Raw genomic sequence first — 16012 nt, forward strand, 5'->3', positions numbered from 1 at the left:
GTTGGGACAGATTTTGAATTTAGAGTTGTATTGGATTTGAATAAAAATTAGTATAAAATTATATTAAAATTTGTATAAATCTATCTAAATCTAAATTCAAAATCTAAAATCATACTCATATAAATATAAAAAAAATATTGTATTGTTATGAAATATAATCTGTTGACAACGAAATTTTAACTTCATTGGGAAGACCCTTTAAGGTTTCACTTTGCACTTTATTTATTTTTTACACAATGAAATCATAAAGTCAACCTTGCTGAGGAGCTCTGAATTCAGTTGACACATTTTTTGTGGGAATACTTTATATTTTGGATTGGTGAGAATTACGTGTTTCATATTTTATATCACCTATGGACTAGAAAGAAAAATATCAACTATTTTAAATAGTTGTTGTGACTTAGTGGTTCTATTAATTAATTTCAATTGCTTTTTAAAGATCACTTTAATGCAACCAAATTCTTTTAATAAAATCCAAATAATTAAAATATAGTAAAAAGAAGAATGCAACACAAAAAGGCTAAGGAACTAAATCGAATATAATAATAATAATAATATGATATTGGCCTGATTGAAAGTAAAATTTTACTAAGTAAATTGTTTATTCTAACAATGTAATAACTTTATTAAGAAGCTTGTATCCTTTATGTGGTGGACAAACTCAAATCTTTAATGTTAGAGAACCAAATTTTAGGACTTCGAAAAATTGTGTTTATCTCTCTATTAGACTCTTTACTTCTTACAACTTCACAAATAATGCAACATTATGCTTCTTTTAGAAAATTGTTGTTAGGTTCATATTAAATGAACTGCATATAAGGTAACCTAATAATTTGCATTTATTCCTTGTATGTAGTGAAGTCAATGGAGAAAAAAATTAGGTCATTAAGGAAGAACAACCGTCCTCCCATCAAACTCTCCTATCTAATGATATCAGTTTAAACAATAGAAGCCAACAAAATACCTGTGGATCCTATCATGTGAGATCTATTGTTTGGAGTGGTTTGTTAGGAAGAGAAAAAATTTATGGAAGAAAAGAAAATGTATCCCTTCTCAAGATTTTATCCTAGAAACATTGTTAGACATAGAATCCAGTGTGGATCACACGCAAACAGATGGATTTCAAGCCCAATTGTCTATCTCCCGCTGCTATTAAAATACAAATATCTGAAAAAGCAATAGATAAAAAAGGTACAAAAAGTTATTTTTTTCTTGTTTAACGTAATAAAAAATTGAGAAAGAGTCCTCAAACATCATAGAATTCCAAGTAACACAAATTTTTTATGTTGTAAATTTGAAGTTCTCTAATTCTAGGAAATGTGAGAAAAAAAAATTGAAGATGGGAGATGTGTTAGCATGTAATCTAGGCCCAATGGATCTCCATGGAACGAACAAAGAAAAAAAAACATTAAAAAAGAAAATAAATAATATAAAGATGAAGGAATTTGCACGATAATGCCTGTGAGAAAAAAAATTCTAATTCATTTTTTATCTACCATATTTTTTTTAATAAAAAAAAACAACATACAACATCATGATAATTATGTATATATTTTTGGCATATTTCTCTCAACTTGAGCAATAGAGAAATCCAATCAAATAAAAAAAGAATAGTATAATTTAGATTGATTGATTTGTAGGTGTTACAGAAGCATCAAAACACTTTTTTTAATATATTGAAAAATGACTAAAGTATAAATTGCAGATAAAATATTATTCACATGAATGTTAGTAGTGACCCAATTATTTTATTACATGTACAGAATCAAAAGCCAATTTGATTTGATTAAAGATTATTAAACTAAACATTTAAGAAGATTGTGGACCGCTGACGGCAGCAACAGCCTTGTCTGGCCCGAGACGCAATTGCCCACCCAGAGAAATGCAATCATCAGAGATGAAGGCCCAGGGCCAGGCCCACTGTATTGATGGCAACCTGGACTTCAAGCCCATGTTGACAAAAAAGCCGTTTACTTGGGGGCAGTCATGAGTGCATGGGGAATCTCAACTCCTCACGCCTCTTTATTTTCCCCTCTCTGATTGCCCTTTTCGCGAGAAAAAGCCCCCCTTTCCCTCCCTCCAAACACCCACTCCCACATCCCATTGCCCATCCACTCGCCGGAGAAATCTGTTTTCCGGTACTGTCTCGGGAAATGGTGTCTCCGGAAAACACCAATTGGCTCTTCGATTACGGCTTGATCGAGGATATCCCCGTCCCAGATGGGAGCTTCCCTGCTCCAGCTTCGGGCTTCTCCTGGCCCTTGCAGGCCCTGAACGGTTCTTCTAATCCCAGGTGCTAGGATTTTCTCTGGAATTTCCTCTGAAAAATTTATGGCTTTTTCTTGTTTCACTTATTTGGTTTTTCTGAATCGTTGAATGTTATGAAAAACGTTTAAATTGCGGGAAAGGAGCTGCTTATCGTTGCTTTTTTTTTTTTTTTTTCTCCGTTTGCATTTGTTTATTTTAGGTTTTGGAAGTTGGTACGGGCTGAGTTTAAAACTTCGATATTTTTGGTTTATGAAGGGAGCTGCTATGGGTTTTAAGATTCTTATGCACAAATGTGCTTGTATAAAATTTATGGTTTTGTAAATGTGTAAAATCATAAGGCTGTGGAGGCCTCCAGTTGCAATCCAAAGTTATTGATTATTGAAGTTAAATTTTCTGGACACATACCCACGAACTTATAGTTTGAAATAATAGAAATTTTAATTTAAACTCCAGTCTGATGTTTCCAAAAGCAAACTAAATAGTATGATTGAAGGTCATCGGCTAGTACGGTCAGCTGACTGAAACACTGAATTATTTTGCATTTGCCTTTCCTCCTCCCTTTTTATGCATTTTCTTTTATGCATTTTCTAGCATAATTATCCTATTTTTTTTTCTTTTTATTTTTTTCAGGTATTGGAGTAATGGAATGTGATATCTTGTTATAACTGTTTTTTCTATGAAAAATACATATCTTGCATGCTTAAGTGGTTTTTATTTTTTATTTTTATGTTCTTTTTCCTGTGTTCCTTTTTTTTTTTGAAAGAATTCTATGTACTCAATTTTTTTTGGTGGAAAATCGAATTTGAAGAAGATTTCTGTTTGCAGTGGATTAGTAAGCTGCTCAAAACTTAGAGAGAGAGAGAGAGAGAGAGAGAGAGAGAGAGAGAGAGAGAGAGCACCAGAAAACACTTTTGGTGTGTATTGGTTCCTGAAGGATTGTGGAAGCTGAGAGGGGGTGTACTCTTGGGCACAGCATCTTGAAGATTGCGGAAACTGAGAGGGGGTGTACATTTGGGCACAGCACCTTTTTGGAGAAGTCTAGTGGTGATGATTACTGATATGCTGTTGAAAGGGTTACCTTACAAGGTTGTGGTGATAGACAATTGTAGGAATTGTTGGAGGCTTGGCATTTTTTTGGGGGGGAGGGGGGCAGGGGGTTTGTGGAGGGGGGAGCCGGAAAGGTTGGAAAGACTTTGCTAGACTTGCCCACTTTGTGGTGGGTGTGGCAGGAGTATGCTCTTGTGCTTGATGTTTGTTGAGGGACATTATCTTGAGGTACCAATTTGTAGATTTATTTTCTATTATTGAGGACAGGGAATTGTGTTGTGGATTTTTAGTGATGGTCTAGGTGTGAGATGCATCAGCGCTCAGATCCTTAAAGAGTGGTTGTGTCCCAAGAGTCACAATTGGAATTTATTGATGCTTGTCTTGACATTTTGCACTGTATGTTAGGGTTGGGTGGACAGTATGTACAATATTGGTCAAAAGAGTTGCAAAAGTGACTGTTTAGGTTATGCACTTTTACAACATTTTATTTGGTTATGGTTTCTATTTCCTTAGATTGAGACTTGCCATTCCTGGATTCATGCTAAGATGGCCTCCATTGTTTGGATAACTGTTTTTATCAAAATTTTAATGTAGCTCATTTGGTTGGCAGAGGAAGGAAGAGATGGTGGAACATCTCTTGTTGTACCATGCAAAAATTGATGCTGCAACTTGTGCTGTAGTTGACTTGTTTTTTGCTAGGATTGAACATATCTGGGGATGTTTTTTCTCTCTTTTTTTGACTTTGCAGCTTGGGAGGAGAGTAATGTTGGGTCTTTGAAGCAGTTGAACTCTTGGTGCATCGGTACAAGCACATTTTTATCATTTTTATTATTATTATCATTATTATTTATCTTCTTGATTTTGAAGAATGACTATTCAATACTTATCCCTCTCTTTTCTATTATTGTTGTTGTTGTTGTTTATTTTGTGGTTGAAGAGTTATATTGTCAATGATTCTTAACCCCTTTTCTCTTCCCTGCTAATGTGGTTTTCATTTGTATATTCCTCAATTCTCACATACTTATTTAGTGATATTTTTTGTTCACCCTTTACTTCTTTTTGTCTCTGGTAAAAGTGTTGTTTGTAGTGTCTAGAGGAGTTAGGCAGGTGGTCCATTGTTTCCCCCTTTCTCCCCTTTGGTTTTTGATGTTTTCAATAGGATGTTTTCTCATTTCTAGTTTGTAGATGACGTAATTTTCTTCTTGCCTGGGTATTCATTGGTGCATTAGTCTTGTTGTGTGGATTTGTGAATGAGTATTTGGTACTATGATAAATATATCCACTTTTGGGCAGTGTCTAGTTTGGCTCCTTAGTAGGGTGTGTAGTTCAGGATTGGCATTGGAGGGAGTTAATGTTTATGTATTGACATTTTGCGACTCTGTGGTGTCAAAAAATTTGCTAAGAGACTAGATGTTTGGAAGAGACCACCTCCTTCCCCTTTGTATTTTTCTTTTTTGTGTGGTTATATTGGATTTATGTCATTGGATTTGTCTTGTTTTTTTGTTGTCATTTAGAATCACAACAGGTGTTATCAAACTTGAGGGTTAATGGGATTATGGGAACTTCCTTTGGTATAGGATGGGTGATCATGAGAGTTATTGTTTGGTGGTTTGCTCATTTTTTTCCAAAAGGAAAATGTTTTGATGTGGTTTGCGAGCCTAAGCCTGAATTTTGGTTTTTTCAAGTGTCAATTGGTCTATTCCCACATTACGATTATACAATCATCAACTACATTCATAATATAGAATTTGGGGGTTGGGAGGTTTGGCAGCGCTCTGCAAAGCTGGCGCAACAGAGCTGGGGCTCTGAAGCCAACCATTCTAATGTCAAAGAATCGTTTGACTCTCAGTGAACAAATTGCAGCATTTCACTGCAAGAAGTTACTGGATGTGTCCTCGCTGTGTCAAGAAGTGTCAGGAAGGGGCCAAAGAAATGGTGGAACTTCTCATGTTGTATGATGCAACTGATGCCACAAATTGTGCTTTAGTTGTTGACATTTTTTTGCTAGGATTGAAAATATCTGGAATTGTAGTGTTTTGTTTTTGGGTCTTCTTTGTTGTCTTTGCAGCTTGGGAGGAGAGTAATGTTTGTTAGGTCTTTGAAGCAGCTGAACTCCTGATGCATTGGTACAAGCGCATATTTCTTATTATAATTTTTTTTTTCTTTCTGATATTGGAAAACAGCTATTCTATACTTGTCTCTGGTTGAAGAGTTATGTTGTCAACAATTCTTACTCCTCTTCTTTTCCCTGCTAATGTAGTTTTAATTTGTATATTTCTCAAATACTTATTTAGTTATTTTTTTGGTTTTTTTTGTGTACCCTTTACTCCTTTTAGTCTATGTTAAGCTTAAGTCTTGTTTTGTAGCCTCTAGACGAGTTAGGCAGGTGGTCCATTTTTCATTTGTTTTTTTTTTTTTTGGTTTTGTGTGTGTGTGTTTTTTTTTCACTTTGGTTTTTGATGATTGGTTTTTGATGATTTCAATAGGATGTTTTCTCATTTTTAGCTTGTAGGTGGCACTCTTCTTTTTTGGCTAGGTATGGGGATGGTTCATTGGCACATTAGTCTTGGTGCGGATTTTTGAAGCAGTATTTGGTACTATGATTAATATATCTACTTTTGAGCGATGTCTAGCTTTGCTCCTTAGCAGGGTGTGTAGTTCCGGATTGGTATGGCCTTACTTAAGGGTTTTGTTGCGAGTTAGCGTTCATGTATTGACATTTTGGAACTCTGTGCTGTTAAAAAAAACTTGCCAAGATATTAGATGGTTGGAAGGGTCCGCCCCTCTTCCCTTTGTATTTTTTTTTGTTTGTATTGGCCTTATAAATTTCCTTTGTCTTGTTTTTATGTTGTCATTTAGAATCCCAATAGGTGTTGCTTCCATTGTTTAATTATAAAGTTGGGAATGTCTCTGGTATCCTTTTCAGGGAAGCTCTGCTTATTATATTGTTCTGTCCTTATCATCTTTCTAATTGAAGTTTTCATTTTTTAAATAAAGTAAATCTGAATGATAAAATGACGGTAAATGTCAAGATGTCACTTCTGAGCAAGATTAAGGCATTTGGAGTCAATTACTCAGTTTTAATTTATTTCTGTAATTTTTATTCCTATTTCCTGATATTTTCTGGTGGTTCTTTTATTGGGCTATAAAGTAGAAGATTTTACACATCTGGATATTAGGAAAGTAGTCTTTTTGTTTTATTAGGTTTCCTTATTTTATTTGCTTGATTCCCAAGCATATTAGCCCTATAAGTTTATAATTGTGAGAAATATTATTAGTGGAGTTGAATCTTATGAATTGAGTTAAGAGTTTTTAGTGTTTATCCCTTGTTTGTCAGGATGTACAATCCTGTGTCATAAAAAGGGATGGGGGCATCTTACTGTGTTACTTTATATTCTTGATTCCCTTTATCCTTGTTTTAGACAAGATAGGAGATTTTGGATTCTAGAAAGTTTTCGAGAATTTTCATACAGAGTTCACTTATTCCCTTTTTGCTCATTTCCTTTTGGTTTGTCATATTATGAAGGAAAAGAGTCCATTCCAAACTTGGATATTTTGTTTGTTCAGTGATTCTTCAAAGGTTTCATACTAATATTTTATTTGCAAGTGAGAGGATATAAAAAGGCATTATACTGTGAGTTTTGTGCCTTTTGTTTTAGAAGCAAAGAGTCTCATCCTAGGAAGAACCAATAACGACACGAGATATGGATGCAACATGATATTGACATGGCGATATGGAAATTATGAAAAAATAAGGATAAAACATGGCAAGGATAAGTTAATTAAGTAATATAAAAGTATATTTATTTTAGGCCTTTTTTGCCCTTTTGGATGACATTATAGGCTATTTTAATTTAAAATGAAATATAAGCATCATTTCATGCACAAGTATCAATTGCACATTTTATACATTATAATTATACAGTCATCAGCTGCATTCATATTATAGAATATTGGTCAGCACAAAAAAAAAACCCCCTCATTTTTTTGCTTTGGGCGTGGGGAAGGGATTTGCGGTTTGGGAGGTTCAGCAATGCTCTGCAAGACTGGTGCAGTGGCATTAGGGCTCCAAAGTCCAACCACTCCAATGTCAACCTCTTGACTGTCAATGTCTCAGCCTCTCTCTCTCTCTCTCTCGGGGGGTGGGGGGGGGGGGGGGGGGGAGGGGGGATGTTAGGCAACAAAACGCATCGTTTCACTGCAAGAAGCTTGTGTAAATGTCTTCACCATGTCAAGAGTTGTTGGGGTGCACCTTTGTCGTGTCCAAAAATAAAAATAAATGAATAATTTCCAACCATTGTCAGGTAGGTATCTGTATCGGATACATGTTGGATGGGTATCAACACTTTAGGCTTTCACAAGTGTTGGTAATATCACAGGCTTTCATCACCTAAAAAAAAAAAACCTCTGGTGTTGATGAATTTAGAATAGGCTCTTTGGTGTTTTTTAGGGGCATTGGGCTTGCTCACAAGGTGTAATATGAATTTTTAATGAAATTTAGGGGCTTTGGAAGGGATTAGGAGGCTCAACTGGTACAATGCTACACCTGTGGTGATTTTACCTTTATGGTTGGAAAGAAGTGTTAAGAGTTTTAAGGGGCAATCTTTGCCTGCACAGTTATTGTAGGATAAATTTGTCTTATGGCTTCTTAGGTTTCTGCTTCTGGGGCCTTCAGTGGGATGATTCTCATTTACAGTCAACCTAATTGAAGGGATTTGCTTTCTTAGTACTCATTTCTTTTTGTTCTGTCAAAACAATTTTTTTTTTTTTTATTTCATAGAAGCATACTGCATATTTTCTACTTATTGAGTCATTCTGGTCTTTTCTTTAGGAAAAAAAATAAAAAAATAAATAGCTGGCAAACTTAAAGAATGAGATGGTAAAATAGAAGCGTATGTTATTAAAGAATAGATGTCCTCCTTGGTCTTTATTGATTTCTCACCTTGAACTTAAAGGAAAACTGGTTGTTTTATGGATGTGGAATCAATTGAACTTTGGACTTTCATGGGATCATTTTGTTATATCTTAACTTGGCCTGGATATAAATATAAATGTTTGTTGACTGATTCAGTGGCTGCATGGCTGTAAATAAGTTTGAGTGAACAGTGGAGCTTATTGTGTGTTCTCCCCCAATTTTCCGTGAAATAAATTATCTTTGTTCAGTGCAAATGAAAATGATGCAAGTGTTTCAGTTTTTTCGCTTTTTCCTTTTAAGTTTAAAATATGCGCACATTATGAAAGATTGCTCCAAAAGGGCTGTACTAGCTATGCAAACTTTTCCTGTTTATAAACAAGATGTGTTGTGTATACCGGGGCTTGTGGCCTTGCAGTTAAATATTCTTGGTGCTTTTGTTATTATCATTGATTTCTGTGGTCTAATCTGTTTCTAGTGTTGAAATTGATGGCTCATTCGGGGATTCAGATGGCCCTAAGGATGGAGGCTCAAAAAAGAGGTGCAGTTCTTTGTTTTTTCTGCTATAGTTGTTGAACATTGGGAAGGTGCTTGGTCAATTATATATATAGTCCATTACTCCATTGTAATTGCAGAATTTTAAGGCATTATGCATTTGCACGCACATAGCTCTCTCTCTCTCTCTGAGGCACACTCACGTGTGCAGTTGTGCAACATGCACACATCTAGTTAGGTGCTTTGGGTTATTTTAGATTCAATGTTTGATTTTCTTTCTACCATTCTTGCTCATAAACACTCAAAAATTAGAGTGGCCATTCACATAACATGAAGTTATGATCTTGTGGTCTAATGGAATCTGAAGCCAGAAATTTTTTTCTGAGTCTGATTTTTCTGGGCAATTTTTCTTTAGATTTGTTAATTGTCCACAAATCTGCTTTGTTGCCCTGTTCAGTCATCATCATTGTGCATAGAGACTCAAGTGAGTGACAACAGATAAGTCTGTTGAATCAGTAATGATTTAAAGCTTTTAGCAATGTTATTGGGAGCTTGTGTATGAGTTCTGAATTTAGCTATTGGCCGCTGGCAACAGCAAGGAAGAGAGTCTTGGTTTGGTGCTTACCACTTTGTGCATTTTAAATAGATTTTGCTGTTTCTTATTTAGAAAACAAGAATCACTATTTCCAGTGGTCCCTTAATGAGATTGTAACATGCACTATATACTTTCTTGCAAATGTTATTGTAAGTATCAACAAATGGTGTGATAGTAATTGGCTGTCATGGGTCAGAAGGGAAGCTCCCTGCATGTCTTCCACCATTAGCCAAGATCTGGTGAAGGTCAAAGGACTAAAGAATTTAGCTTTAGCGTTTTGTTTACTATGCCCTTCCTAGTTTTGGTCCAATATCTTTAAATGGAGAATTCTAATGATAAAAGTTTGTCAACCCAAGTGCAAATTTTAATTAGATAAGGGTAATTCAAAGCTTTATTTGTTAATCTAGTTATTGATATTTCAATTTGGATCCTAGTTAGAAAGCTCATTACTGGGAAGTCCCATCCCATCCTCTCTCTCTCTCTCTCTCATAGTCTCATGTGCTTGTGTTCTCTATTGTAGGGTGAGATCTGAATCTTGTGGTGCATCTAGCTCCAAAGCATGTAGGGAGAAGTTGCGGAGGGATAAATTAAATGACAAGTAGGCTGTTCTTTTCTCCCCACTTGTACTTTCTTGCCTTCCTATCTATCTCACGCCAAATCTGGCCTGATAGGTTTTTGGAGCTGGGTTCTATACTGGAGCCTGGTAGGCCTCCTAAATCGGACAAGGCTGCTATTCTGATAGATGCTGTTAGAATGGTGACTCAGCTGCGTGGTGAAGCCCAGAAGTTGAAGGACACAAATTCGAATCTCCAGGAGAAGATCAAAGAGTTGAAGGTGAGATTGTTTTATTTTATGTTAATATATTCTGAGGATAGAACTCTTGTCATAATCTGTATTTTCCTGGAGTGTGTTGCTATACATCATTTGCTTTTTAATTTAAAAGCAAACCTTTTCTCTTTTCATCATACTAGTTGTGGGCACACACCTACATGTGTGCTCCACTGCCCTAAATTAAGGCTTTTGGCAGGATAATGGAGAGTCGTTGGTAGTCTTTAAGAAATCTAAATTTACTAATTATCCATTGGTTGATAATTTTATTTTAATTTTAAACTTCTAGAAGTACATAGAAAGACATTAGAATGAAGAAAAAAATGCAAGTTAGAACTGCTTCCTCGTACCTTAATTAATAGTACAGATAGTCAAGTGCTTAAAGAAATGGATTAGGAAGTGTATCACTGCACCTTCCCCCCACCTTTTCTTCATTTGCTAATTACACCAAAAATTGTCTGTTTCTAATTGTAGGCTGAGAAGAATGAGCTGCGTGACGAAAAGCAGAGGTTAAAGGCAGAGAAGGAGAAGCTAGAACAGCAAATAAAAGCCATGAGTGGGCAACCCAGCTTCCTGCCCCCACCTCCTGCCATTCCTGCTGCATTTGCTGCACAGGGCCAACCTGGTGGCAACAAGTTGGTGCCTTTCATTGGTTACCCAGGAGTCGCAATGTGGCAGTTCATGCCGCCTGCTGCAGTAGACACATCGCAAGATCATGTACTCCGTCCTCCTGTTGCCTAAGCTGGTCTACTTCTATTATTTGGGTCTGCATCGTGCCCCAAATTGTTGACTCATTGTCATTTCACCTTGTTGCTAACTATGCTAGCTAAGCTGAAGTCACTACTTAATGCATTTGTTGGGTGACTGAAGAAATTTGCTACTGTCAAATTTCCATGAATTTGTGCTGGTACTTGCCTGTAAATTTAAATAAGTTTGAACATGCAACTTAATGCTCCTGTTTGGGAGTCTTAATAGGGGTTTTTCTTGATGATCAGTGCCTTGATATTATTTCTTCTCTTCACCCTTGAGGAACCCTGCACAGTTTTCTCAATGAGGAAACCTTTTGAATTTCTACAAGCTCCCAGAGGGGCAGGTTATAACGTACACTACCCATCATTGTCCCAAGCTCATTTTCGTGTGGTCATTGGGAATTGAGCCTAGGCTGATGGGAGGTGGGGAAGCAAACTATTATGCCTATGGCGGAACTTCCATTTTCTTATTATGTCATGTTTGATTTGTAAATGGAATGAAAGTGAGAAATGACATGAAAAATTAATTGAAAAATACGATGAAATCAATGTCCATGAGTGAGGACAATTGTACCATGAAATTTTCTAAATCAGACGGTATGATGTTGTTAATGAGTTCTTTACAGTTACTAGTATAGTCATAATGAATTATGAAACCCTTATTTCTATGAGAGAGAGAGAGACTGGCATTCAAACAATGCAGCCGAGAGGCTCATCTAAACTACGGGAGCAAAATTTTGGGGGAAACGGTAAAAATAAAATAAAATTGGGTTGCCGGTTATGGTGGGAACCACCTTGTTATCTTCTGAAGATAAGGGTGTGGCCACCAAGAAATCTTTCCTCCTCCATTCATAGCTTTTGTGCACTGCTCTGTTCTCAAACTATTTTTCTGCTCTTCCATGCCGTTCAATGGCTTCCACCGCCTTCAAAATCCATTTGCAAAGCTCCAAAACTGCAAATCCGCCAACCCATTTTCCAATCAACAGAAGTCTCTTCAAGCCTTCCTCATTTCCTGCACCAAAGCAATGGCAACACCAAGAAGTCTATTCCTGCATCCCTTTGTTCACTCAGAAACCAGCTTACAGCTACAGGCCGAAAGTCCTTTATACATCCCTCCAATTCTCCCTACCTTCTCCCACCCCACCCACTTCTAAAGACGAGGCCATCCTCCAAGCTAAAACTTGCCTCTCAACCACTCTAGAAAAGCCTCTCAACAACCCCAAGCTCACCAGCAAACTCAAGAAGATAAAGCAGCCAAGGTTCCGGGTTGAAATTCCCGTGGTCGATGACTCGCCCTCATCGATCTCCGCCCTCGCTTTGGACGTCTTTGGAGACATAGCCATCAAAAGAAAAGGTTCATCAGTGAGGATCCTAATGTTATGGCCAAATCCCACCTTCACCGAGGCTGCAGTTAAAGCTTTTGACTCTGTATCTTCAAGCCAGGTCCAGCACATGGACGTTGCTGCAGTTACCAGCGGGAATACCAGAATTTTGAATTCTGCAGATGTGGCAGTGTTTTTGGCGCCAGAAGCTTCTCAATTGGCAGTAATCAAAACAATCACCCAGAGTTTGTATCCGACACCGGTGGTGGTTTTCAACCCGAGATGGGGGTACGAGGAGGAGAGTGATTTTGGGGAGCTGAAGGGTTTTGTGCAGTCATTTGAGGTGGTATATTCATTTGCAGGATTGGAGGTGAGAGGGATTGTCAGCAAGAGAAAAGGAGTGATTTTCAAGTGTTTGAGGGATGGAGTCTTGAGTGGTGAGAGGTGGGCAGTTCTTGTTGAGGAAGGAGGAGAATTAAAAGTGGTTTCAAGGTTTAAGGCACGACCATCGATTGGGGAAGTTGAGAATGTCTTGTATAATTTAATGGCGATTAATTCGCCCATTACAAAGTCTGCAAAGTTTTTGAGGGATTTAGTTTCAAATGTAACTGGGAAAAAGTAGGTGCAAATGAACGGGAGAAATCTAGATGTGGTTTTTGGAAAATTTGTGCTGAAGAACTACAAAGTATTTCTTGTTAAAATTGCGGAGTGAAAGCATTTGCATGAACACATCAAATTCTTGGTTTGTTAAGCTCGAATGGCATTGTATGTTGTGTCACTTTGACTACTGAGTTTAATATTGGGTTCCTGTTGGTGCTAAAATTACTTGTGTCCACATTGTCTAGTCACCGTCTATTACACTAGTGGGTTTCAATTAACAGAAGGAGAAAATGGAGCAAAAAACTGAAGCCCAGCCAGCAAGAAGCTTTACTAACTTGATGTAAAAATGTATTAAAACAAGCAATTGATCATCTAAGATAGGGATTGATCTTTATTTTTGTGGGATGACTGTATTAGCCTAACTACAAGGAACACGGCAACACAAAAAAGAGCTAGAAATCACCCAAACAACAACCTAGTACACTAGCAGCTCAATATGAAAAGAACCAAATTTCCAGCCATTCATCACAGCATAGCCCTTAAACCTAATTCTAAAGTCACCTAACCATTCATATCTTAAGGCCTAAAACATGAACATATGCTCATTATGCTGACTTGGTTGAATGATTCAAGTCCAAATACATAGTTCTGTAACAATAAAGGAAGAAACTGAATTCCTGCCAATATGCTGACATTCCCCTCTTGCCTGCCAAAATAAAACCCTTTTATTTTGTATAAATCCTTACGAACTGCAAGTCACTCGATACGGGCATCCAATCTCCATCCATTTAGTGCCAGACAATTGTGTGGATGAAACTTGAATAGTTGAACCTTATGTCATCATGAGTCAACAGTAACACTTTGTTGCCTACAAGGAGAATTTGAAACGTGGTGGTGGGTCCTTTTCACAAGAGCCTTAAACCTCCAGTTAAAGAAAAGAAATTAATGTGATCACTCAACTGAAAATTATGTGTGGTTCACATCTTTTTAGGTGTCATTCAGAATTTATAGTTTGATTGAGCATGCTTCACTTTCTCCTGCATTTTAGTTTAATGTTACATGCACTAGCATTTAGAGGGTCTACTACCACGAGGATTCATTGGAGCTAATGGACCCTATAAAATTGTTCCAATAATTGCAATTAAATAGTACAGACTGAAACAAAAGGAGGGATAAACATATTTTAGTATAAGCGTGTATTTTTAATGCAACAACAGTGACATAATTTTCTCATGATTGGTTAAGAAGGAGACAATTCATTGGCATCCATGCTAGACGGCTTATAAAAAAGCAACTTATTTTCCTAGACACATACTGTCCGGTTAGAAAAATGTGCAGTGGGAAAGAAAAGGTGGGAAGCCAGATGAGTCTAGGAGGGTCAGAGATCTCCAAGGGAGGCGGTTTTGTGCCAAGGAACCATGGATTGGTTGTGCTGTGCATTTCTATGTCGACAGTGTGACAAATGGGTTCATGGAGCCAATATCTTTGCACTGAGACACGTAAGGTGCTTGCTTTGTGATGCCTGCCAAAGTTTCACCGAAAGAGACCTAATTAGACATTCAATTGAGATTGGACTTCCAACCATCATGAGTGGGTACAATTCAGCAGTCTTAAACAAGTTGAAGTTAAAATGGCCCATTCTTTTTCTTTGATGGTTCTGTTTCTTTTTTCTGTTTGAATGGCCAGAGGAACGGGCCATGGTTGTATCTGTTTGAGCTGTTTTAGTGTAATAAAGATTACAAGCAAGATCATTGCTTTGTCTCATGCTAAATGATTCTTGTATAACCCCCCATGTAAAACGATCTTTCAGTTACTTTTCTCTCCTTTTGCAGAAGAATGTTTCACTGTACTTTTGCAATAAGCTCTTCCTGCAGAAGAAGTGCGCAAACAGGAAACAGCATCTGCATCTGGAGTTCTGTTTTTATTTTTTTTTCTTGGGTTGGGAGGGGGGTGGGGGGTGTTGGGGGAACACTTTAAAAAGTGCCCAGGAGAGCCCCCAACACACAACAGACCAGGCATGAACGGAAGCATTAAGAACAAAACCAGCGAACTCAGCCCCATGATGCCCGCCGATCCGTTTCTTTCGACTCTGCCAAATTTCCTGATTCTTAATAAAAATATATCCCCATGCTAGTGAAACCATCACTGACCCCCAAACCCAGAACCCTCATCTGCGAGCAAATAATTTGTTCACTTCGATGAATTTACGCCTACCATGCGGATGAAGCTATGGCCCTCGAAGGCTGTCAAAGAGACAAGCTTTGTGCTTTTTGCATTTATCCCACATCGAAAACTCACGAGAGGGGAGTTGGAAAGACGGATTATATAATGAGCCGGGAGGATATTGAAGAACATACTTACCTGGACGGGGTCTTTGGGCGATCCGGAAGGCCCATGACCTAGGATGGTGGCCTCCATTGCACTTAGGAGGGGCATCGTTCTAACATCTCCCCAAGTGGGAGAGTGTACGTCATAATTTGTGGTAGTTGGGGCCTGCGTTCGCGCGGCCCCTCCCCAATTCGGAGCTCAAGGTTGAATGCGTCATTCTTATTTGGAATTGGCCGCCAAGTCACACCGCGAAATACCAGGCCCGAAGCTTGTACGGTCTAGCGAAGCAACACGTCAGGTGTAATAGTACTTGTTAGCCTTTGAATGCCCAAAGCTTGAACGGTCGAACGAAGCGACGGGACTAGCCTGACAACGGCCAACCTTCTCACCTCATCTATTACTTTTTGAGATAGGACCATTCTTACCTTTTCCATTCATCACTGCTTCCCTTGACATCTGTGGGCCGTAAGACATAAACAAACTACAGATTCAATCATTTAATTAGAATATTGAAAAATCCAAAAAGCCCTAATACAAACAATCAATGGAGATGTGTATATGCTAGAACTTTTTGAAATAAGTGAATATGTATAATAGAAGAATATAAAAATGGAAAGATTGGGAAATTTAGAGAAGGAAAAGATTTGATGAGGAAAAATCGAAAGGCATGGGAAATGGAGAGACAATTTATCTCTCAAGTGGATTTGAAGAGGCTCCTACCAATATTAATGGTTAATAACGATTCACTTATAATTCTACTCTTGAATGAGTATTTGTTTAAGATTAATTTTGACAATACAAAAGTTGTCACATCGAAAAAGAATTTGGCTTTTGTGTTTTAGAAGTAGTTAAATAGTCAAATATTTTG

At 37.5% G+C, this 16012-nt stretch overlaps 2 protein-coding genes and 1 non-coding gene across 3 annotated transcripts; all 3 read left to right on the plus strand.

Annotated features, from left to right (window-relative positions):
* The first annotated feature begins 1898 nt into the window (after window positions 1–1898).
* LOC131145122 (transcription factor ILR3) lies at window positions 1899–11133 on the plus strand. Its single transcript, XM_058094215.1, has 5 exons — window positions 1899–2293; window positions 8706–8768; window positions 9838–9915; window positions 9989–10151; window positions 10620–11133. The coding sequence occupies exons 1-5, from the start codon at window positions 1995–1997 to the stop codon at window positions 10884–10886; spliced, it is 870 nt and encodes a 289-aa protein (XP_057950198.1). The 5' UTR covers window positions 1899–1994; the 3' UTR covers window positions 10887–11133.
* A 595-nt stretch (window positions 11134–11728) lies between these two features.
* LOC131145116 (uncharacterized) lies at window positions 11729–13038 on the plus strand. Its single transcript, XM_058094203.1, has one exon. It carries the CDS (start codon window positions 11804–11806, stop codon window positions 12836–12838), a length of 1035 nt encoding a protein of 344 aa, XP_057950186.1. The 5' UTR covers window positions 11729–11803; the 3' UTR covers window positions 12839–13038.
* A 2131-nt stretch (window positions 13039–15169) lies between these two features.
* On the plus strand, window positions 15170–15330 carry LOC131147274 (U1 spliceosomal RNA). The gene has a single exon (XR_009134667.1). It is a non-coding gene; the product is annotated as a U1 spliceosomal RNA (small nuclear RNA).
* The last annotated feature ends 682 nt before the right edge of the window (window positions 15331–16012 follow it).

Source organism: Malania oleifera, chromosome 1 (assembly GCF_029873635.1).
Source record: "Malania oleifera isolate guangnan ecotype guangnan chromosome 1, ASM2987363v1, whole genome shotgun sequence".
NCBI lineage: Eukaryota > Viridiplantae > Streptophyta > Magnoliopsida > Santalales > Ximeniaceae > Malania > Malania oleifera.